The sequence below is a fragment of the Hypanus sabinus genome, chromosome 20 (genome assembly GCF_030144855.1).
Source record: "Hypanus sabinus isolate sHypSab1 chromosome 20, sHypSab1.hap1, whole genome shotgun sequence".
Classification (NCBI taxonomy): Eukaryota; Metazoa; Chordata; class Chondrichthyes; order Myliobatiformes; family Dasyatidae; genus Hypanus; species Hypanus sabinus.
Genome location: NC_082725.1, coordinates 56,834,134 through 56,860,272, shown reverse-complemented (window position 1 = coordinate 56,860,272; position 26,139 = coordinate 56,834,134). Strand labels below are relative to the sequence as shown.

General features: G+C 41.5%; 1 protein-coding gene across 1 annotated transcript; it reads left to right on the top strand.

Annotated features, from left to right (window-relative positions):
• On the top strand, window positions 1-26,139 carry nol7 (nucleolar protein 7). Its single transcript, XM_059945561.1, has 8 exons — window positions 1-254; window positions 2,560-2,620; window positions 13,440-13,495; window positions 17,574-17,605; window positions 19,680-19,758; window positions 23,272-23,393; window positions 23,482-23,553; window positions 25,857-26,139. Exons 1-8 carry the CDS (start codon window positions 97-99, stop codon window positions 25,928-25,930), a joined length of 654 nt encoding a protein of 217 aa, XP_059801544.1. The 5' UTR covers window positions 1-96; the 3' UTR covers window positions 25,931-26,139.

Genomic DNA, 26,139 nt, shown 5'->3' with positions numbered 1-26,139 from the left:
CGCCGCCAGAGGGAGTCTGTAGTATACCTCCCGCCGTCAGGGGAGACTAGCGGACCTCGCACCGGCTGAAGACTGTCTTTTGATTCACGATTAAAGATGGCGCCGAAGCGCCCGCTGCGAGAGATAGAGTCGGTGGAAATGTCAGCCGAATCCAGCCACGGGGAAAAAGATGATGCCCCTGATGAGGTGGCGTTCAGTAGCGCTCGGGAAAAGGTCGAAAGGAACGTGAAAGCGGCGCTAGAGAGTGTGCGGAGGTAAGGTGGGCCTGGGTCCCTGGCCGGAGACTTGGATCCACGGCGGAGGGTAGGGCTGAAACCCGGGGCTTTGTGCTGTCCTCCCAGGCAATATCAACACGCCGGTCCCTACAACGTTCTTAAGCCACAGTGCAGCCGCTTGTGGCTTAAACACGTTTACTTCAAAAAGTGTAATTGATTTATTGTCGGAACTGTTTCATTATTGTCACATGTATCGAGATACAGTGAAAAACGTGTTTGCACGTCACCCAGGCAGATCACGCCATACATAAGTAACTTTATTGGTAAAAATATGTGACAAAAACGCATGAAATTGTGCAAGGTTCACTTCACCTTCATAGAGTCGTTCAGTCTATATACATTCACAGTGTTACGGGTTTATTTACTGGTAGTGTTAACCATTTAGAGCCCAGATAGACTACTGGGACTGTTTATCCCTGTGAGCAAAGTAGGTTGAGGCTGACTTTATGGAGGTTTATGCTCATGTGGTATGGCCATACGCTTTTCCCCAGAGGAGTCTACAACTAGAGATGATGGAAGTGGATTTGCTGACTACAAAGTTATAAACTGAAACAAAGACCGATAAAAGTAGCCACGGGTAATCTCACTGTTAGAACACGATTTATTTACAGTGATACAAGTTTAAATCCAGACAACACTTAAAACACATTTTAAACTCTCAGAGGATTTCTATCTTACATAATTCCAAATTACAAGCCATTTCTAAAGCATACATTAAGCACAAAAACATTTCTTAAGCATAAAGGATTTCTTAAACTCAAAAGACTTTTAAAACACAGTAAAATACCTATAAGCTAATAAAAAGGTATAGCAACATTGTAGAGACTGAAGCTGAAGGAATAAATTCAAGTTCACCTTGTGTTTCTTCCATGGTTCTTGATGTTCTTTACCCCATTGCTAATAAACCTAAACTGCTCTCTACACTTATACTATTTTCTCTCATTTGGGTGACTTTGCATACATATATTTCCTCAAATATCCTTTTAACACAAATGGACTAAAAGCATTTTTGGAGAGATAGATCTCAGCTAGCTACTACTACTGCTGTAAAACTACCTTCTGAGTACATAAAACTTACAGCTTATAAGACATTTGATATGCTAAATGAAATTATCCATCTGTTCTGCAAGTTTTCTTGAACTAAGCAAGTTAAGAGTCAGTTTGTCTGTTTGAAACAATCCAAATTAACCCATTGTCTTTTACTCTACACTTGAGCAATAATAAAGCAGGTGACTGTTTACAGGCAAAGCAGCTTCAAAATACTGAGTTTGTTTGTAAAGCTGTTCTGTGGTGAGTTTTTTTTAAAATTTCATGCTGATTGTTACTGTCCATATACATCTGAAGACTGACTTCCTTTTACAACTAGACACTAAAGCAAACGTTAGTTGGAAGTTTACTTACATCAGTTTATGATCTTTCAAGTAGCAGTTGCTGTTTAGAAAAAAGAAGCTTAAACATGAGATCTCCTGTTTCAGGGCAGTGAATATCAATCACAATTTAAGGTTAGGATTAGGTTAAAGGGAGACTGAGGAGCGGTTTTTCCACACACAGGTGGTGGGTATATGGTGGGGCAAGGAAGTGGTCTTGATAGGTACAATTACAGTGTTTAAAAGATATGTTAAAAATGGAAATAGTAAACAGGTTAGAGAAACACAGTTAATGTTTTGGATTGAAGACCCTTATCAGAACTAGGAAGGAGACAAAGGCAGCTTGTTAGGCTGCAATGAGGGTGGGTGTCTTTGATAGGGTAAAACCAGGGTGATCATGGGGATTTGTTGTAAATAGAGTTATCTGCTGAATGCAAGCAGTTAGTGAGAATGTAGGAGGTGTGAAATGCAGAGCAGGAAGACATGCCCAACAGGTCTACTATCTACTTCTAGAGAGATAGAAAGGGGGGAAACAATAAATAAACTGAGCAAATATCACAGATAACTGGATACATACAGAGAAATCAAGTTACCTTACATTATAGAATTCAATATTGAGTTCCAAAAGCTGCAATGTGCCCATACAGTTGCAGTTCCCAAGCTTGTATTGGGCCTCAAGAGTGGAGGAGTCCCAGACCAATAGAATAATTACAATAGCAGCCAACAGGAAACTCAGGGTCACCCTGTGCACTGAATGTAGTTTCTCCCAATCCATGTTTGGCTTCTCCGATGTAGGGGAAACTGCATTGTGAGTGGGAGCTTTTTCCAATTGTATAACATCACAGTAACTAGTACGTACACTTAAGATTTGATAGAAATAAATTATAACTTTTAATTGTGGTTTAAAAATGTTTCAGGGACAAAGTCTTGATGAAGGAAAAAAGAAGAAGAAAAATGGAACTGTTCAGACAGCAGAAGGTAAAGTATTTATTTTAAAATTGGTAAATAGGATTAGTAAGTATGCAGATGATAGGTGGTGTTGTGGATAATGAAGTGGGTTTTCAAAGCTTGCAGAGAGATTTAGGCCAGTTAGAAGAGTGGGCTGAAAGATGGCAGATGGAGTTTAATGCTGATAAGTGTGAGGTGCTACATTTTGGTAGGAATAATCAAAATAGAAAATGGTAAATGGTAGGACATTGAAAAATGTAGTAGAACAGACTGATCTAGGAATAATGGTGCATAGTTCCCTGAAAGTGGAATCTCATGTGGATAGGGTGGTGAAGAAAGCTTTTGGTATGCTGGCCTTTATAAATCAGAGCATTGAGTGTAGGACAGCACGAGTGAATCTGCAGATGCTGGAAATAAATAAAAACACAAAACGCTGGCAGAACTCAGCAGGCCAGACAGCATCTATGGGAGGAGGTAGTGATGATGACATTTCGGGCCGAAATCCTTCACCAGGAGTGAAGTAAAGTGGGATGGTCGAGGGGGGATAAGAAGTTGGGGGAGGGATAAGGTAGAGAGCTGGGAAGTGATAGGCTGGAGGGAAATGGGCTGGGGGGAAGGTGGAGAATTAAGGGAAATAAAAGAAAAAGAAAGGTAGGGCTGGGGGGAGATTATAGTGAGGGGGGGAAAGAGAGAGAAAGAGAACCAGACTAAAATAGTAGATAGGGATGGGGGTAAGGGGGGGGGCAGGGGTATCAACGGAGGTCTGTGAGTTGAATGTTCATGCCGGCAGGTAGGAGGCTACCTAGGCGGGAGATAAGGTATTGCTCCATCGACCTGTGTGTGGCCTTATCTTGACGGTAGAGGAGGCCATAGACAGACATGTCGGAGTGAGAGTGGTCTGTGGAATTGAAGTGTGTGGCCACAGGGAGATCCTGCCACTGCTGGAGGACAGAGCGCCGGTGTTCGGCAAAACGGTCTCCCAGTCTGCGGTGGGTCTCCCCAATGTGTCTGGCCACATCGGGAGCACCGAATACAGTATATCACCCCAGTTGACTCGCAGGTGAAGTGGTGCCTCACCTGAAAGGACTGGGGCCTAGGATGGTGGTGAGGGAAGAAGTGTGGGGGCAGGTGTAGCACTTCTTCCGTTTGCAGGGATGAGTGCCCGGAGGGAGGCTGGTGGGGAGGGATGGGGGGGGGATGAATAGACAAGGGAGTCGCGTAGGGAGCGATCCTTGCGGAAAGCCGAGAGTAGGGGGGAGGGGAAGATGTGGCTGGTGGTGGGATCACGTAGGAGGTGGCGGAAGTTACGGAGGATTATACGTTGGATAAACGTTGGCACTCAGTTCTCCAGCAGTGGCGGGATCTCCCTGTGGCCACACACTTCAATTCCACAGACCACTCCCACTCTGACATGTCTGTCCATGGCCTCCTCTACCGTCAAGATGAGGCTGCACACAGGTCGATGGAGCAATACCTTATCTCCCACCTAGGTAGCCTCCTACCTGCTGGCATGAACATTCAACTCACAGACCTCCATTGATACCCCTGCCCCCTTACCCCCATCCCTATCTATTATTTTAGTCTGGTTCTCTTTTCTCCCCCTCACTATAATCTCCCCCCAGCCCTACCTTTCTTTCTCTTTATTTCCCATAATTCTCCACCTTCCCCCTAGCCCATTTCCCTCCAGCCTATCACTTCCCAGCTCCCTACTTTATCCCTCCCCCCACTTCTTATCCCCCTCGACCATCCCATTTTACTTCACTCCTGATGAAGGATTTTGGCCCGAAACGTCATCACTACCTCCTCCCATATATACTGCCTGGCCTGCTGAGTTCTGCCAGCGTTTTGTGTTTTTATTGAGTATAGGAGTTGGGATGTAATGTTAAAATTGTACAAGGCATTGGTGAGGCCAAATTTGGAGTATTGTGTACAGTTCTGGTCACCGAATTATAGGAAAGAAGTCAACAAAATAGAGAGAGTACAGAGAAGATTTACTAGGATGTTACCTGGGTTTCAGCACCTAAGTTACAGAGAAAGGTTGAACAAGTTAGGTCTTTATTCTTTGGAGCATAGAAGGTTGAGGGGGTGTTACGAAGGATGAACAGCTCTGATGGGCAGAAGGATACAGAGTTGCCCATATCTTCCCCTGCCCAGGAGAATCACGAACTTACTGTTACCACGCTGCAAATGAGAGAGAAAGAGAGACAAAGGGAAAAACATACTGGGACTGGAACATTTTCTTCAGATAAGGGGGAGAGATAACACTGGGAGAGAGAGACTTGTTGTTCCACCATATTATGACTCCTGAAAGACTTATGTCTTTTGGAGAGGGCTGTTTACTTGGTACCGTTCTGTTCATTAAAATTCTTCAGTGAACAGCCGGAGTGGGCTGGTTTGATGGGCTAAGCCATTCAAAACTGATTGACACCAGGAGACACGCCAGTGAACACTGATTGAGTGTTGGAACCCACAAGAAGGTGTGGGGCATCGGAGACCGAACGAAGGATCGGTCAATTTTAACTCACAGTGTTTATAGCGAGGCCGGTGGGAGCTTGTGTGTGTGTCCACCCTTGCCTGGGTGATGAGTCCACCATAGAAGAACGGTCTAGCTAAAGGACCTGAATGACCACAACAACACATCGACGGATCAAGAACGGAAAGGAAGGTTTGACTGGCTGTCACTGTTTGCTCGCCCTCTCTCTCCCTCCCTCCCTCCAACGGTTACAACAAAAGAACCAACAACTACCTCAGCCTGCATGAACTGAACTTTATACTTTCCCATGATAATTCATTATCCCCTAGACAATGATAGAGCTTGTTTATTATTGATTATTATTATACCCACACTTTTAGGTTTAGTATTGCTAACGTGTATTATCTGTATATTTGCATTGTTGATATTGATTTATTTATTCTACTAATAAACACTGTTTTGAAAATAGTACCAGACTCCAACGGGTACTTCTATCTTTGCTGGTAAGACACCCAGTTACGGGGTATGTAACAGGGGGGACTTGATAGAGGTATTTAAAATTATGAGGGGGATAGATAGAGTTGACGTTGATAGGCTTTTTCCATTGAGAGTAGGGGAGATTCAAACAAGAGGACATGAGTTGAGAGTTAGGGGGCAAAAGATTAGGGGTAACACGAGGGGGAATTTCTTTACTCAGAGAGTGGTAGCTGTGTGGAATGAGCTTCCAGTAGAAGTGGTAGAGGCAGGTTTGATATTATCGTTTAAAGTAAAATTGGATAGGTATATGGACAGGAAAGGAATGGAGGGTTATGGGCTGAGTGGGGGTCGGTGGGACTAGGTGAGAGTAAGCGTTTGGCATGGGCTAGAAGGGCCGAGATAGCCTGTTTCCGTGCTGTAGTTGTTATATGGTTATAAGTGGTAGGATCAAGTTGTTTCCATTTCAATGCTGTATTGTTAATTGTTAAGAATTAACTTTTTGACAAGGTTTTAAAGTAATGGCTTGATTTTAAATTGTAGATTAAATGATAATATTTTCCCTGATTATTACAATGTTTGAAATTGGAGAATTAATGATCTATGATCAAGAATTTACACAGTAAGTTAGATTCTAATGAGCAACAACATTTCCAGCAGAAATCTCTTGTGACTGGATTGCAATGATTGCTGTTTAAGGAGTGTATTTAGGTCTGGGAAGTACAGGAGACAGTGAATCACAAGGAAGCGGAAAGGAAGCTGGAGGTTACAGAGATGGGAAGGAGTCAAATCAGAGAAGCATTGCTGGACCTAGAGCTGGTACAGGAAGGAACGTGCTGATTAAATGGGGAAGCAAAAGTTAGAATGTGGGTGGCAGAGTTTTGATCAATTCAGGGTTTACAGAGAGTAGAATATATCAAAGGCTTGCCTGAAGTAGTTGAAGTCACAAAACTGAGATCAGTTGTTGATTTTTGTTTATATTTAAATGTGTTAATGGGAAGCTTAAAATGTTGCATTTATGTGGCTCTATTAGAAGTAAATAAGTAAGCAGAAAAACTCAAACTTCTCAAGAGTTGTGTGCTGGAATTCACTTTTTCATCAGTCTGGTTTCCCTACTGTTTGTGCCCACTCCTCCTAACTAGACTGTTGTAGTTTTCAATTTCAATTCAGTAAATATGAAGAGCTCAGTCAAACTTGTCTTTGATTATTTGAGTATTCATAAATGTTTTCTTAAAACAAATGAAGATTTGAGTTATTGGAAAAGTCCTCAAAGCTTGTGGCTCAAGTGTGTGGGTTTAAAGGAGTGGTATGTTATGGAGAAGAGAATCTAAGGGCAATGTGTCAACGTGGCTTTGTAGTGATGTGCTTTATGAAGAAAGCTCATTTGTACTCAAACATACTGTGTCAGAAAAGGTAATGTGATTGTAAATCAGGTATTCTGATTGGCCAGATACCAAAAAAGCCCTGTTAATTGTGACAGGATCCGATCTAACTACACAGTAGTCATGTAGAATATTGGTGTCGAGCTGTAGCACTTTTGGAGCTTGAATGTCCAGATGAGTGCAAACTGTTCCTTTGTACAGAAAACTGTGATGTTGAGACTCATTACATCTGGCTGTCCTACAATTAAGTTTCTGGTTATTGTTGACCCAAAAGCTGTTAGTGGAAAATTTGGCAATGTAATGCCTTGCAAAAGTGATATTGGGAATGGATGTTGTTTCACACAAGTGTGGCACGAATGTTATTTCTAACCAAACATGCAAGCTTGAATGCTCTCTGGGTCTTGCATCACCAGGGAAGAACTGCTTTATTATATGAGCAGTTGATAAAACATCTGATTTCATGGTTAGGAGATATACTTGGAAATGCCCAATGGAAATATGGAGGATGGTCAGGGAGCAATGCATCGAGTAGCTTTGTTCCAGAAAGACAAGGAAAGAATCAAGCAACCATGGTTGACAAGACATGTTTTTGCATCTAGTCAAGAGGAAGAAAGAAGCGTACTTAAGGTTCAGGAAGCAAAGATCAGACAGGGCTCTCGAGAGTTACAATGTAGCCAGAAAGGAGCTTAAGGCAGTAAGATGGCACTACATTCAGGTGTAGCAGTCTCTCCGGGGCTAACCAAAGGTGTTTTGTCTTTTTTAAAACTACTTTACGATCACAAGAAAATGTTGGACATTAAGAACTTCAAGTATGGCAGGTCTACTCCATCAGCAAGCTGCTTGTTGGAGCAAGTGAGATGATACGAATGCAGTTACTGCCTGCTACAGAAAGGCATCAGAGTTTGAAGATAGTGTGCAATCTAACAGTGAGTGATTGTGCTAGACACTTCTCTTGCAAACGCAAGAGCCAGACAGTGGAGGGGCTGAGTGGGCTCAGTTGTAGCTGGGATTAGGCCTCAAGCCACAGGCTTTCCTGCTGCAGAAGCCCAGGAGAGGAGATGCCAGAGGCAGTGTAGTGCAACGTCGGGGATTAGCCCTTCCTATCAATGCTGCTCTCCAGTGTTTACTCAGTGGAAGGTAAGCTGGATTGTGTGTGTATATTTGTGGATTGCTGAGAACTGCTTGTTCTTGCTGTTAACACCCATTCCCTATCAATTTACAGGACATGTCACTCAGGACTTGGGCTATATTTTGTGTGACTGTATGTTTATTGCAATCTTATATGTGCCTTGTGCTGTGTACGAATATTGGTACTGTGCTTTGCACCTTGGCTCCACAGGAATTCTGTTTCATTTGGCTGTATTCATATATGATTGAATGACAATTGAAATTGAAGGGACTTAAAGAACTAGAAAGGGACATGCGAAGGGCTTGGTGCGTAGGGTTAAGAAACACTGTCATTGTACATGTACGTGGGGAATAGGAGGATGACTAAAATGAGGGGAGAACCAATCAAGGATAAAAGAAGAAACATGCCTGGTGAGTTGGAGGAGGTCAGTGAGGTCATTAATGAATACTTTGCTTCAGGATCCACGAGATAGGACCTTGATGAGTGTGAGGAGCTGCGTAAAACAGGCTGAAATGCTGAAACATGTTTATGTAAAGAAAGAGAATGGGCTGATACATTTGAAAAACATTATGATGGATCAATCCTCAGAGCAGACAGGATATACCCAGGGTTACTATAGGAAGAAAGACGAGATTGCTGTGCCTTTGATGATGATCTTTGTGTCCTTGCTGATCACAGGAGTAGTACTAGAAGATTGGAGGGTGGCAGATCAGGGGTGAGGCAACTAAAGGAGAGGATTCTTTGAGACAGGATTTAACTGCATTTGGAGAAGCATAGATTGATTGGGTCAGTCAGTTTGGTTCTGTGAGGGGTGGATCATGCCTCATGAGTCTGATTGATAAAGTAACAAAATAAATGGATGAATGTATAGTGGATGTGGTGTTTATGAATTTTAGTAAGGTGTTTAACAGGCTCGTTCAGAAAGTCAGGAGGCATGCATGGATTCAGAACTGGCTTGCCTACAGATGGACCACATTCTGCCTGAAGGTCCACACGTATCTGTTCTGGGACCCCTGTTTCTCAGGATTTTTATAAAATGGATGAGAAACAGTGACTTGGATGAGAAAGTGGATGGGTGAGTTAGTAAGTTTTCAGATGACACAAAGGTTGGTGGTGGTGTGGATAGAGTGGTAGGTTACAATAGGAGATAATTAGGATGCAAAGCTGGACTGAGAAGTGGCATATGGAGGTCAGCCCAGACATGTATCAAGTGATAATGTCTTGGAAGGTTGAACTTGAAGGTGCAGTGCATAGTTAATGGCAAGATTCTGAGCAATGTGTGATTAACAGGGAACTTGGGGGTCCACATTCATAGATTTCTCAGGTGGTTTATCAGGTGGTTGGGAAGTCGTATTGTGTGTTGGTCTTCATTAGTAAGGGGTTTTAGTTTTAGAGCTGTGAGGTAATGTTGCAGCTCTATAAAACTGGCCAGACCATGGAGTATTGTGTTCAGTTTAAGTCACCTCTTTATGGGAAGGATGTGTAAGTTTTAGGACGATGCAGAGGAGATATATTAGGATGCTGCCTGGATTAGTGAGCATTTTTAGGTAGGGCTTTTCTCTTTGAAGCAAAGCAAGATAAGGTGACTTGATATAGATGTGTAAGGTAAGAGGCATAAGTAGAGTGGACAGCCAGCGACTTTCCCAGGGTGGAAATAGCTAATACAAGAGGTCATAAATTTAAGGTGATTGGAGGAAAGTGTTGAGAGGAGGACATCAGACGTAGGGTTTTTTTTTACAGAGAGTGGAAGGCACTGTAAGGGGTGATGGTATATACAGATACTTTAGTGACATTTCAGACACTTTGATAGTTGCGGAATGAAAGAAAAATGGAGGACTGTGGGAGAAGGGTTACGTTGATCATGGAATGGGTTAGAAGGTGGGCGCAGCATTGTGGGCCAAAGAGCCTGTAATGTTCTATGTTCTAGGCAGCTGTTTTTGGTTAGTCCCAAGACATTGCCTTGTGCTGACATGTGAGACATGCTGACATGCTGACTAATGGAGTGATCCCCTGTGGTTTCATTGAATTTAATTGCACCAAGGCTCCTTGATATCAGTTGGTGTTTAGTTTTGTTTTGATGGTGTCAAGAGTAATCATTTCACCTTGCCTTTGGATTCCAGATCTTGTCCATATTTAAAACCAAAGTAGAAGGCCTAGAGCTTGATTTATGCATACAAAGGGTCTTGATAGATGTGGAAAAAAATGCTTCCTCTTGTGGGGACAATCTATAATTTGGGATTACTTTTATAAAAACAAATGCTTTCCCATTTAAGAAATAAAAAGATGGTTTTTCCCCTCAGATGATGGAGTGTTTTTGGAACTCTTCCTCTAAAGTTGATGGACTCAGGCTCTAAATACATATTTAATTCAGTAGTATAGAGTTTAAATAGGCAATTGGGTGAAATATTATTGTGGGTAAACAGGATTGCAGAGTTGAAGTTATAGTCAGTCATCTATGATCATATTAAATGTCTGAGTATCTTCCAAGAGTCTGAGTGGCTTACTCTGCTCTTAATTTGTGTGCGTGTATGCGTCTCAACGGAGAACTGATGAAGAGGTTATCGAAGTTGTTACTGCTTAATGGCACAGTTGGCAACGTCTTCCATTACTTTGAGCAGAATTCCACAGTTGAAAGTGATTGCTCTAATATTAAGGCAGTATTTAGCAGAACATTTCATCAGCAAGCCCTAGTAAAACTAAGTCCTGGGGAAAATTCTCTGCTGGTTGGAGTCACAACTTGCGAAAAGAAAGATGGTTGTGGTTATCTGACATTAATCATCTGAGACTTGAGGCCTTTGCTGCAGTGGTTCCTCAGTGTAAGTCCTTTCAGCAGCTCCAAAGCAGGGTTCTTTACTGATTATTTCACCACCTTTATTGACAAAATGTCCAGTCAGATAATGAAGCACCATGTTTAGATGAAGGAAGACCAAGAGTGTTAAGTGTCAGCAGACAGTGAGCATCACAAGATAGAAGACCACAGGAACATTCACTGGCAATATGATCTGAGATTTCCAAGCATTAGAATCCCGAGGCTCTCAGTGACAGAAACTTATTTGTACCAGTCACATAAGTGCTGGCTAATTAGGCAATGGTTGATAATTCTGTATTAAGGAATTAATCTCCAGAGTTCTCAAAACCTTTAAATCATCAGCACAGCTCGTGAAAAGTGCTCTCTTTCCCTGTACGGGTGAAGTTCAAACTATGTTTCAGGAGTTTCACACCAGCAGGACAAATCAGCCATCTTGATTGATATCCCATCCGTCAGCAGCACAACTTAGGTGCACTTTAGTTACTAACCAACACTGCTGACAACTGCCAACAAGAAGGGGAGAAGGTACATGGAAACATCACCCTTAGGTTCTGTCCATCTTAACTTGTAAGTTAACAGTTCTTTTCATCAGTTCATCTGAGTGCTGTAACTCCCTCCCCATCAGCATTCTGAGAGTTCCTTCAGAACTACTTTAGTTCAAAGTACAATTTATTATCAAAGTATGTATACTGTATACAAACTTGTGATTTGTCTTCTTTCAGGCAGCCACAAAACAAAAACAATAGAACCCATTTAAAGTAAAAGCTCCACACAACAACCCTCAAATATCCAGTGTGCGAGGGGGAGGAATGAGCAAACCGTGCAAACATAAAAAAAGTAAACAAGAAACACACAGAACATTTAGCCACTGAGTCCCCAGAAGTGAGTCCACAGCCACGAAGCCAGTTCAGTGCTGAGGTGGGTGAAACTGATCCAGGAGCCTGATGGCTGCAGACCATGGCAATGGAGCAATTCAGTTCAGCACTGAAGCAAGTGCTGATGGTTGCAGGCCACAGCTGAAGATTCAGTTAAGCACTGAAGTGAGTAAATCTCATGGAGTAGTAAGGTGTACACTAGTTTGTCCTTCACCTTCGGCCTTGATCAAATTGCACAAATAGTTTTTTTTAAGGTAGACAAAAGCTGTGGAACATGCACTGCAGAAACCCCAAAAGTAAGTCCATAGCTGCTGAGCCTATTCTGCACTAAGGCAAGTGAAGCCCAACCAAGAGCCCAGTGGCTGCAGAGCAACAACTTACCCCTGAATCTAGTGTGCAACCCAAGGTGTAACATGTAAGCACAGGTGCCAGGATCCAATGCAGAACCAGAGTTCAGTTGTGCCCAAAAGCCAACCAATGGAAAAAGAGCACTACAAACGTTAAATGAACTAATCAGCACAATGGAAGTGGCTTTCAAACACAATAAACTAGGCCCTCAGAGGACACAAGGTTCTTGTACTTCCCACCTGACGGTAGTATCGAGAAGAAAGGGAGACTAGTCAATCGCAGGCAGATGGTGCTGAGCACCTGTTTATTTTCCGCTCTTGTCCTTGGCAATCTTAATCTTGCTCAACGTTTTAATCAGCGCTGAGTAATGAAACCAGCCATGGGTTCGTCTTCAGCTATCATGGCTCAATGCAGTATTCGCCTCTAGCGATGACCACCCCAACTGTACCTACGCTCTTTGTCAGTCTAGTTCACTGAATCCCCCAACAGATTATTTTATAGTTGCTCAAGAAGACAGCTTACTGTTTTTCTCATGGGCAATATATGCTGGCCTTTCTAGCAAGGCCCACATCCTGAATATATACTTTAAATAAATAACCTGCATTACAGCAGATTGTATGGTTAGGAATTGTTTGTGTAAAGGGGGTTTCTTTTTTTCTCTTTGTTACTGTGTATGTAATCAAAAGGGCTTCTTTTGTTTTGTTAAAAGCAGGAATGTTTCTTTGTTGCGAGAGAGTGCTGGGAGAATTGTATTCCTTTGTAAACCAAATGGAGATTAATGTTCTTTCTTCTGAGTATGTAAGCTTTTGTTGACGGGCTTTTGGGGAGATCGGCGCAAGGGGGTCGAGAGAGAGGACGCATTGCTGTAAGCTGGGCGAGGATCGGACCCCAAGCGGGGGTCTGAGGCCGGGAGGTACTCTGAGGAGGGGGGATGAAGCTAGATGTGCTTGGTTGACCACTTGGAGGGTCCTGAGCTGCGAGTCGAGGAGTTCGGAGGGGATCGAATGGTGGCCAGGAGACTTCAGAAATTGAGCTCCAACGGTTGTGCACGAAGTGGTTTGGACTATGATAAGTTTGGCACCTTTTCTTTATTTTTTTTCTCTTCATATATACTGTATCGTTATTAATCACTTAGTTATAGTAACCTTTATAAATTGTACTCATTTAATCGCTTATGGTGTACTGTCTTGTTTTTGGGTGAGGCGGGGACATCACACAGCATCCACACTAGCTGATTACCCAGTTTGGCGGGGCCGAAGGCTGCTCCCCCTAGACGAAACGAACTGAGCGATGTCTGAGGCGACCCAGGGGGTTACATTTGCTAAACCTTTTCCTTTATTTTTCTGATAATTGGACCAGAAACACAAGATGCTTCCTGATGCTATTCTTCAGCAGATTGCTTCAGTTCCAGAAAAGTAAGAAGTAATTTCTTTAATCATATATTTACTTATGGATGCTGGATTTAAAAGTCAAAGTAATTAGTAATTTTGGTTTGTTATTGTTTATGTGTTCAAATGCTAAAATTGGCTACACTCTTTCCATCTAAACTATGGGAATTGTCAATTAAGATGACTATTATTTAGATATTTTTTCTTGACCTGATTTCATGTCAAAATTTAGGGATTAAGGGAATTGTGACCTGGTTAGCTCTTGTTAGGAAACTGGCTAACGTATACAAACCCCATTTCCAGAAAAGTTGGGATATTTTCCAGAATGCAATAAAAACAAAAATCTGTGATATGTTGATTCACATGAACCTTTATTTAACTGACAAAAGTACAAAGAAAAGATTTTCAATCGTTTTACTGACCAACTTAATTGTATTTTGTAAATATACACAAATTTAGAATTTGATGGCTGCAACACACTCAACAAAAGTTGGGACAGAGACATGTTTACCATTGTGTTACATCACCTTTCCTTTTAATAACACTTTTTAATCGTTTTGGAACTGAGGATACTAATTGTAGTAGATTTGCAATTGGAAATTTTGTCCATTCTTGCTTGATATAAGACTTCAGCTGCTCAACAGTCTGTGGTCTCAGTTGTCTGATTCTCCTCTTCATGATGCGCCATACATTTTCAATAGGAAATAGATCTGGACTGGCAGCAGACCAGTCAAGCACACACACTCTGTGTCTACAAAGCCACGCTGTTGTAGCCCGTGCAGAATGTGGTCTGGCATTGTCCTGCTGAAATAAGCATGGACGTCCCAGGAAGAGACGTCGCCTTGATGGCAACATGTGTCTCTCTGAAATCCTAATATACGCCTCAGAGTCAATGGTACCTTCACATACATGCAACTCACCCATGCCGTGGGCACTGATGCACCCCCGTACCATCACAGATGCTGGCTTTTGCACCTTTCGCTGATAACAATCAGGATGGTCGTTTTCATCTTTGGCACGGAGAACTTGACACCCGTTTTTTCTAAAAACTAGTTGAAATGTGGACTCATCTGACCACAGCACACGGTTCCACAGTCTCTTAGTCCATCTGAGATAAGCTCGGGCCCAGAGAACTCACCGGTTCCTGCGTAGAGTTAATATATGGCTTCCTCCTTGTGTAATACAGTTTCAAGTTGCATTTCTGGATGCAGCGACGGACTGTGTTAAGTGACAATGGTTTTCCGAAGTAATCCCAAGCCCAGGTGGCTATAATTGTCACAGTAACATGACAGTTTCTTAGGCAGTGCCGCCTGAGGGCTCGAAGATCATGCACATTCAATAGTGGTTTCCAACCTTGCCCTTTACGCACTGAGATGTCTCTGAATTCTCTGAATCTTTTCACAATATTATGTACTGTAGGTGTTGAAAGACCTAAATTCTCTGCAATCTTGTGTTGGGAAATGTTCCTTTTGAACTGACTAACAATTCTCTCATGAATTTTGGAACAAAGGGGTGAGCCATGACCCATCCTTGCTTGCAAAGACTGAGCCTTTGATGAACACTACTTTTATACCCAGTCATGATACCTCACCTGCTACCAATTAGCCTGCTTAATGTGGAGTCTTCCAAACCGGTGTTACTTGAATATTCTGTGCACTTTTCAATCTTATTTTAACTCTGTCCCAACTTTTGTTGAGTGTGTTGCAGCCATCAAATTCTATATTTGTGTATATTTACAAAATACAATTAAGTTGGTCAGTAAAACGATTGAAAATCTTTTCTTTGTACTTTTGTCAGTTATATAAAGGTTCACGTGAATCAACATATCACAGATTTTTGTTTTTATTGCATTTTGGAAAATATCCCAACTTTTCAGGAAATGGGGTTTGTAGTTAATGCATGGGTAGTCTGTGCATGGGTAAATCTTTGGTTGTCCTGCTCATTCTGCAATATCTATGAAATTAGATGACTTGAATATAACTAGAACATGACACTTCTGGAGGTTATCTGTGTGAAATCTTTTTCGTCTGATTTCCCATCACCTTTTGGCATCTCTTCTGTGGTGCAGGTCCTACTCAGGTTGCAACACATTTAAATCCCTATGAATTGTTCATAACCCAAACAATTCATAAGTTAGAAATGGGACTGAACAGAAATGACTGGCCCCGCAACGCCTGCAAGTCCATTGCACTGTTTTCATATGTATTGGTTGTACATGAGCTGGGCATTCATAACCTGTGAAGACCAGTAGGTTAGTCTTTATTAACTGATTTATTAAAGTTAAATATTTTAGTTTAGAAGAAATAATTTGCACCTGGCAATCTGATCAACTCACTAGGCCTGGACTTGTGAAGTTTCAAGCAGAATTTAAAACAGTCATCTGTTACCAGCTTTTTTCTCTTCTTCAGCCTTAAAACAAAGATCTTTAAATCATCTGAAATCCCAAACATTTTGTTCACTTAGCTGAATGTAGGAGATTCAAACACCTGCCTGTCCTTCTATGTTCTTACTGACCTACTTTACCTCCTGTTCGAGAATGACTTTAGTCTTCATTGCTTTAATCCACCTGGTATCAGTGGTCTTTGCATCCACATACGTGCACTCCTATATAACCATATAACAATTACAGCACAGAAACGGGCCATCTCAGCCCTTCTAGTCTGTGCCGAACGCTTACTCTCACCTAGTCCCACTGACCCGCACTCAGCCCATTCCTTTCCTGTCCATATACCTATCCAGTTTTACTTTAAATGACAATACTGAACCTGCTTCTACCACTTCTACTGGAAGCTCGTTTCACACAGCTGCCACTCTGAGTAAAGAAATTCCCCCTCGTGTTACCCTTAAACTTTGCCCCCTAACTCTCAACTCATGTTCTCTTGTTTGAATCTCCCCTGCTCTCAATGGAAAAAGCCTATCCACATCTATCTATCCCCCTCATAATTTTAAATACTTCTATCAAGTCCCCCCTCAACCTTCTACGCTCCAAAGAATAAAGACCTAACTTGTTCAATCTTTCCCTGTAACTTGGGTGCTGAAACCCAGGTAACATTCTAGTAAATCTTCTCTACTCTCTATTTTGTTGACATCTTTCCTATAATTCGGTGACCAGAATGTACACAATATTCCAAATTCGGCCTTACCAATGCCTTGTACAAATTTAACATTACATCCCAACTCCTATACTCAATGCTCTGATTTATAAAGGCCAGCATACCAAAAGCTTTCTTCACCACCCTATCCACATGAGATTCCACCTTCAGGGAACTATACACCATTATTTCTAGATCACTCTGTTCTACTGCATTCTTCAATGCCCTACCAATTACCATGTATGTCCTATTTTGATTATTCCTACCAAAATGTAGCACATCACACTTATCAGCATTAAACTCCATCTGCAATCGTTCAGCCCACTCTTCTAACTGGCCTAAATCTCCCTGCAAGCTTTGAAAACCTACTTCATTATCCACAACACCACCTACCGTAGTATCATCTGCATACTTACTAATCCAATTTACCACCCCATCATCCAGATCACTAATGTATATGACAAACAACATTGGACCCAGTACAGAACCCTGAGGCACATACTCACCGTCCTCCAAACTGACAAACAGTTATCCACCACTACTCTGGCATCTCCCATCTCTACTGTTGAATCCATTTTACTACTTCAAAATTAATACCAAACGATTGAACATTCCTAACTAACCTTCTGTGCGGAACTTTGTCAAAGGCCTTACTGAAGTCCATATAGACAACATCCACTGCTTTACCCTCGTCAACTTTCCTCGTAACCTTTTCAAAAAATTCAATAAGATTTGTCAAACATGACCTTCCACGCACAGATCCATGTTAGCTGTTCCTGATCCTAATCCCTGTCTATCCAGATAATTATATATATCATCTCTAAGAATACTCCTGATTTTGCTCTTCTCCCTATACTCTAAAAAAGTCAAAAAATTATCGGAAAAGATTTTGCATTTGAGGAGTGACTGTTTAAAATCATTTCAGTTTTTCCACTCTCAGTTGTTTCATATGCTCTACGTTGTTAGTAATAGCCATATGACACACCATTTACTGAATGTTTTGTTTCTTCTAGGAAAGGACAGACATCAGATACCAGTAAAAAAGGTAGATAATGATATAAGCTGTCACCTGCTATTGATTTTTGCCGTTCAATCGTATTTTGGCAGGCATTATGTAACACTTTCTGTCTCTCTCCCCCCCCCCCCCCCCATTCAGCAATCATTTATTCATTTATTTCAATGATTGTGCACGGCTTGAAGCTCTTCCAATTAGTGAATTTGCAACTAATTATGTTCTATAACACCTTGGTCTTCTCCAGAAGTTACTGGTACAATACCACACCTCTAGAGCAGGGGTTTCCAATCTTTTTTATGCCATAGACCATGGTTGGGAACACCTGCCCTGCGGCATTTGTTTTATGTCCTGTGTTTTCAGCAGCCTGTCAGGTTATTGGCTTGTCTTTGAAGATTATTGTGACTGGTGCATCCATTATAGTGAGCAAAAGGATATTATTTAAAGGCTTATTTGCCTTGAGTTTCATGTTGTGAATGGGATAGAATTAACTTATGTGGTTTATTACTGTTCATGATACATGTTAGGTAATTTTAAAGTAAATTGGGTGTGATTGCTAATACTATTACGCTGAAATTAATTTGAATTGAGACCACAGCTGGTAACCTAAATGTATTTCTAGGGTACAATTTAAGGTAGATCAAGTAGCCTGTATGCTAATTTACAGAGTCACACTTTTATAATAAGTACTTTTAAAAATGAAATTTTTTACAGTGAAGGCTTAATTTATTAATGATTCAGACTCTGCGTTGTTCTCTCCTGTCTCCATGTATTGACTTTTGCGTCTCCCAATGCCTCTGATTTAAAGCTCCTATAAATTACTCGTGTTTAAATTTATTCATTTTCTTTCCTGTCTCTGTTTATATAGAATTCAATTCCTACTCCCCACCTAGGCTGTCCCTCCTCCTAACTCTTTTATTAGATTTTGGGGTCCATCCATCAGGAATTTCTTCTGGCTCTCCTTCTCTCTTCCATTATTTAAAATGGAGCTATGGTCAAGCTTTCATCATCACCATTATGTCTACCTCTTATGCTCCGATGGCTGAAGAACGTTGCAACCTTTCTATGAAAAATTATTACTATTCTCTAAGTGAGGTAAAAACAATATATCCTCAGCTTTGAGGAAAATAGTTTGCACCTCTTGTTTGTGTAATCAAGTTGCTTTAATCATTCAGTAGTCACTTTGTACGCCCAATAATAGGGATTAGAAAGACAATGCAGGGAACTAAGCAGTGCTGAATTAGCTTCGATTGTTCAATGCAGATGTGGGCTTTTTCGCATGTTACATCAAGGGCCTGCATTACTAGTTGCCTTTTAGACAAGCATAGCTGTCCATTTGTTAAGTGATTTAGAGGTACTGAAAGCTTTTGTGCTATACAGGTGGACCCTGTTTTTCGAGTGTTTGCTTTACGACAACTTGCTGTTACGAAAGATTGGAATCGGTTTTCACCAAACAAAGAGGATTTTCGCTTTTACGGAAAAAAACGCCCGCTTTATACATGCGTTTACCTGAGAAAGACTACTATGACCTTGTGCAGTTGTTTGAGTATGCGTGTACATGCCGAATTTTTTTCTCCAAATGGATTTTGGCTCGCTGCTTTCCCAATTCTGATAAGTGAAACTACACTGTACATACATTATTTCTACTTCATATAGGCTGTATGTTTATCACATCATCCCTGCTTTTACTATATGTCAGTGTTATTTTAGGTTTTATGAGTTATTTGGTATGATTTGGTAGGTTATTTTTTTGGGTCTGGGAACGCTCAAAAATTTTCCCCATATAATTTAATGGTAATTGCTTCTTCGCTTTACGACATTTCAGCTTACAAACAGTTTCATAGGAACACTCTACCTTCAGATAGCGGGGGAAACCTGTAGCCAGATTTTCAGTATGGATGATTTTAGATGGATAAATAAAAGGATCTTTGTTGAGGAATTTTGGTTAGCCCACTATACTGTTCCATAGTAAAATACCAGGCTGTGTATCAGGGTGTATTAAGGTTATGATTCTTAATGCAGTGCAATTACTCTAATTTCTGCCCAGATATCTGAGAGCAACCCAGTTCCAAGAGTTTTATGTGGTCCTTTAAAATTTGGTTTTAAGGTCATGTTGGTGCTCCTGTCCAGAAACCTGACCAAGATAGTGGATTGGAGGAAGATGCTGAAGAATGCATAGATGTCAGGTAACTAATTGATAATGGTTCAAATTAGGCAAAGGTCCGTGTATAATCCAATAAAAATACACTCTTTGGATATGATCAGCCTAAAAATACCCAAGTAGATCTCCACTGTTGCATGCTGTTGATCTTTTTGAGGATTGATCACAATATACAAATCAAGCAAACAAAGAAATTACAGTAATCTGAAAAAATATATCCCAGATAAAGTACTGAGCCAGACCAGACCAGCACAGCACACTCTGTCCCAGGCTTGAATATTTCATTAGTTTATGTAAACTGAGTCCTGTTGGGTAATTAAGTTCTGTCATAAAAACACTTCCAATGTCAGTTGCAGTCTATCTGGCCCAGGTGACTTATCTACCTTCAGGCTTTCAACTTTCCAAGCACCTTCTTAGCAATAGCAGTGACACTCACTTATGCCCGCATTTGCTCTGCCACTCTGCTAGTGTCTTCCATAGTGAAGACTAATGCAAGATACTTATTCAGTTTGTCTACCATTTCTTTGTCCCCTATTACTACCTCTCCAGTGTCATTGTCCAATATCCACTCTCGTCTCTTTATCTTAAAAAAAACATTTTGAATCCCCCTTTATATTATTGGCCAGCTTCCCCTCGTATTTCATCCATTCTCTTTTCTTGGCTTCTGTTTTTAAAAGTTTCCCAATATCTACCTTCCCACTAGTTTTTGCTGTATTATAAGGCCTCTCTTTTGCTTTTATCCTGTCTTTGACTTTCTTTGTCAGCCACAGTTGCTTCACCCTTCCATTAGGATACTACTTCATCTTTGAGATGTATCATTCTTCTGTCTTCCGAATTTCACCCAGAAACACAAGCCTTTACTGATCTGCTGTCATCTCTGCTGGTGTCTTCCAATCAACTTTGGCCAGCTGCTCTCTCGTGTCTTTGTAATTCCCTAATACTGATGCATCTGATTTTAGCTGGTCATTCTCAAACTGCAGGGTGAATTTGATCATATTTTGATTACTGCCTCCTAAGGGATCTCTTACAAGGCTTCCTAATCAAATCTGGGTTATCACACAACACCCAATCCAGAATTGCATAAAAGTCATCTCATAGGCATTCTACAAATACCTTTTCTTAGGATCCAACCCCAAAATGATTTTCCCAGTCTACCTTGCACCTTGAAATTCCCCTTGACAATTGTAACATTGCACTTTTTACATGCCTTTTCTATCTCCCTCTGCAATTTGTACCTAACATACTGGTGTCTGTTCAGAAGTTTGTATATAGCTCTTTCTACCCTTGCAGTTTCTTAACTCTACCCACAAGAATTCTACATCTTCTGCTCCTGTGTCACCTCTTCAAAGGATTTGATTTCATTTTTAACTATCAGAGCCACCACCCACTCTGCTTATCTACCTGTCCTTTTGATACCATGTGTATCAAAGTTCAAAGTAAGTATACATTAAACAACCTTGAGATTTGTCTCCTAACAGACAGCCATGAAATAAACCCAAAAAAACATTTTAAAAAAGACCATCAAACATCCATTGTGCAGAGATTGTTTGCAAATCATGCAAACAATAGCTGCAAGCAAATAGTGTTCTGAACAGAAGTCCACAAAGAAACCCGGAGACCCATAGTTCAGCACAGAACCGAGTAGACATGGCGGAGCTGCAAGCTGTACCAGCCCATCCCTACCCTCGGGGTTCTGACACACTAACCTTTTCAATCTGGCCCGACACTTAAATTGTTGTTCAAACATTGGGTTCAGTTACCTCAATACGCTCTGGTACCACCTCGATTCAGCTTGCACCCAACCTTTCTGATATGGCGCGGTGCTTAAATCAATCAAATGTTGGGTCTTCCTCACTTTCACCGATGGGCCCGTTGCCTTACCTTGGCTCTGTTATGCCACATTGAATTGCCTCCAAGTCCAAAGGAAAGTTACAGACTATGGCTTGTGATGAGCATTTGCCAGAAAAAGTATGATTATTGAAGTATTTAGTTGTTTTCCTTGTTTCATCAGCCACCTGTTAGAAGCCACTGAGATACACCAGTGCCATCTTAAGCTAGATGTTAAAGTCCCAATTATGATCATGCAGCCACAACTCAGTGATGCTCACATCATCATACTTGCCGGTCTCAACTGTGCTACAAGATCATGTACTGTGGATACATGTGTTCATTCAAATGAAACACCTTCAGTCCTGCTTTCATCACCCTTTTTGATTTTTGCCTCTGTTACATTTTAACTCATCCCACTGATTGCAATTTTACCTTATCTGCCTTTCCTTAGTTTCACTACATAGTGCATGTACTTGTATATCAACTATCCCATTCTCATCCCTACTCCAGTTCCCATCCCCCTGCCAAATTCATTGAAACCCTCTCCAAAAGCTCTAGCATACCTGCCCTGAAGGATAGTAGTCCCCTTCAGGTGTAAATTGTTCTTTTTATACAGGTCATAACCTTCTCCAGGAGAGATCCCAATGGTCCAGAAATCTGAAACCCTTCCCCCTGCACCAATTCCTCTACCGTGCATTCATCTGCCAAATCATCCTATTCTTACCCTCACTGGAATGAGGCACAGACAGCAATCCAGAGATTACTGTCCTTAAGATCTGCTTTTCAGCTTTGGTACCAATATGTATCACTTTCACCCTCTACCTTTATGATATTGTGGACCTGATCTGAGACATGCCTGACCTTGGCACCTGGGAGGCAACGTGCCATCCAAATCTCTTTGATGTCCACAAAACCTCCTGTCTGCTCCTCTAATTATAGAATCCCTGATTACTACTGCAATCCTCTTCTCTTCCACCTCCCCCATTCTGAGCCACAGCCATACTCAATGCCAGCAACCTGACTGCAGTGGCTTTCCTCTGCTAGGTCCCATCCTGTCCAACAGTATCCAAAGTAGCGGTGTGTTGTTGAAGGGAATGGCCACAGGATTACTTTGCACTCACTGCCAATTCTTTCTCCCCCTTCTGATGGTCACGTAGTGAATGTGTCCTGCACTTCTGGTTTAACTCCCTCTCGATTAACTCCTCAGCTTCCAGAATTATCTGCAGTTCATCCAGTTCCAACTTCAATTCCTTAACACAGTCTGAAAGAAGCTGCAGCTGGATGCACTTCTTGCAAGTGTTGTCGTCAGGGGCACTGGAGGTCTCCCTTGCCCTCCCACATCCCACAAGAGGAGCCTGGTATCCACATTGCTCAAACTATGCGTTAAGAAAGAAAACTAAACTGCCTTTGCCTCTCTTTACTGAACCCGTTGAACTCCCCACTCTAACACTGGCCCATTCACGCAATGGCTGCTCTGCTTAAATTTAACTTTTTATTGGCCCTTGTCACGTGTCTGATTATGCACAATTCAACCTCTCTTCAGAAACTGTGGTATGTAGAAAGTCCCAACTGCCTCCACTTGCTTCTTTTGAAATCTCTCTCCCACTCCGCAATCCAGTGTCTGATTGAGAATTGTGTCGCACGTTTTAATGAGAATCACCCAGTATTCTTTTACCTTATCAGCACACTGTTTCTTGCCCTCCTATAGGTGGAGAGCACGGTGCAAGGCTGTTCAACTAAAGGATCATGGTCGAAAAGTCAGTCAGGTTAACAAAGCTAAAGCTTTCATTAAGAATCAACTGTACGGCCCTAACAGTGGAAGAGCCAGTGGTAATTTTATTTTTATATATAATTCCTATTATTTTTATTCATTCACCTTGCAACCATTTATGATTTTTTTATTTTTTTTTAAATCTAGTCAATGAATACTTCTCATTTGAAAATAAGAGAATGCAGAAGGCTGCAATGCAATTTGTCGACCCAAAATGGCGTAAGTAGATTTGATTTGTATTCAAGTAGTTTCTAAAATTGGACATGTTAACTACCATTTGTGAATGCACCTGCAGTTTCATTTAATGTGGTATAAATGAATTCATCAAAATCTGCAGATATACTTATATTAAGACCATAAGATATAGGAGTAGAAGTAGGCCATTTGGCCCATTGAGTCTGTTCTGACTTTCAATCACGGGCTGATCCAATTCTTCCAGTCATCCCCACTCCCCTGCTTTCACCCCATACCCTTTGATGCACCGGCTAATCAAGAACCTATCTATCTCTGCCTTAAATACACCCAATGACTTGGCCTCCACAGCCACTCGTGGCAACAAATTCCACAGATTTACCACCCTCTGACTAAAATAATTTCTCCATACCTCAGTTCTAAATGGATGTCCTTCAATCCTGAAGTCGTGCCGTCTTGTCCTAGAATCCCCTACCATGGGAAATAATTCTGCCATATCTAATCTGTTCAGGCCAATTAACATTCAGAATGTTTCTATGAGATCCCCCCTCATTCTGAACTCCAGGGAATACAGCCCAAAAGCTGCCAGACGTTCCTTATTCAGTAACCCTTTCATTCCTGGAATCCTTCTCATTAACCTTCTCTGAACCTTATCCAATGTCAGTATATCCTTTCTAAAATAAGGAACCTAGAACTACACACAATACTCCAAGTGTCAACATCACATCCCTGCTTTTATATTCTATACCTCTGGAAATGAAGGCCAACATTGCATTTACCTCCTTCACAACTGACTCATCCTAGAGGTTAACCTTCAGGATATCCTGCACAAGGACTCCCAAGTCCCTTTGCATCTCTGCATTTTGAATTCTCTCCCCATTGAAATAATAGTCTGCCCGTTTATTTCTTCCACCAAAGTGCACTTTCTAACATTGTATTTCATTTGCCACTTCTTTGCCCATTCCTCTAAAATATCTAAGTCTCTCTGCAGGCTCTCTGTTTCCTCAAAACTACCCGCTCCTCCACTTTATATTATTGGCAAATTTAGCCATAAATCCATTAATCCCATTGTCTTGACATACATCGTAAGAAGCAGCAGTCCTAACACCAAGCTCTGTGAAACAGCACTGGTAACTGGCAGCCAAACAGAATAGGATCCCTTTATTCCCACTCTCTATTTTCTGCCGATCAGCCAATACTCTACCTATGCTAGTAACTCCCCTGTATTTCCATGGGCTGTTATCCTGCTAAGCAACCTCATGAGTGGCACCTTGTCAAAGGCTGCCTGAAAATCCAAGAACACCACATCTACATTTGTCTATCCTGCTTGTAATTTCCTCAAAGAATTGCAGTAATCTGGCAGGATATTCCTTTCAGGAAACCATGCTGGCTTTGGCCTATCTTGTCATGTGCCTCCAGGTCTTCCTAACAATCGATTCCTTGTGAATTCTTGTGAATCTATAGACATATTGCCAAATATGTGTACAGATTGCATTCGTGTAAGATACATAGAGTACAGTAACAGGCCCTTCAACCCAACTGGTCCAGACTGGCCGCAGCATCCTCCCTGCTGGGTTCAGTTGCCCACATTGCCCCCATAACTGTCCAAACCTTTCCCCTCCAAATTCTCTTAAATGTTGCAATTGTACTTGCTGTGACCACTTCTTCTGGCAACTCATTCCAAGTACTATGTAAAGTTTCCTCCTGGGTTGTTCATCCCACTACCTTGTGGAAAATGTTGCTCTATGGGTCCCCTTTAAATATTTTCTCCTCGCATCTATGCCCTCTGTCATTGACTATATAAATGGTCCTCATGATTTTATTCTCCTAAGGTTATCAGATGCGCAATGAGCAATTAATTGCAAAACAGGTTGTTACTGTAGAGAATCTCTGGCATGAGGAATTGTTCAGCTATATGGAAGGGAAAGTGGCAGCTTCCCTCATAACCAACAGGCGATGTTAAGAGACCATAATATCCAGGCAGTCTGTCACCATATGGAACTGCCACATTTTCAGTACTGGCCAAGTGATGAATGGCCACTTTATTCATCGCTGCCTGCTCAGTCTTAGGCAGCCTCTGCACGTTGCCTCCTGATACTCAATGAGTAAGTACCATTACTGCAGGAGTACCAAAGAGCAGGGATTCACACCTGGTTTCTACCACAGCAAAATGCAAAAAAAAAGCAGAAGTAGGTTAGATACCTGTGTTTTACAAGCACACTGAAATCCACACATTGCTGCATCTTGTTTCAGATTTTCTCCGTTGCCTACTGCCAGCAAATACTGAGCTGGGACTAGTTATATTTTCTTACTGTTAATGTGCTTTTTAGAATCAAGTGAAAAACAAACCGCTGACAAGTTCCGAAAATCATGGATGCAGAAGCATGGTCCACTTCGAAGATGAGATTGAAGTTTCTGGGAGAACAAGTCCACAATGATACCAACAGAACTGAAATGGGAGATTGGAGTTGGAAACAATAAGATTTTTCCACTCACAACAGTACTGACCTTGGCTTTCTACAAGAGCTGAGATTTTTCTGCACAAAAGGAGAAATGTCAAATGTTCAATGTCTTGTACAGTTCATAAATTCCATTAAATGTTACTTGATCTGG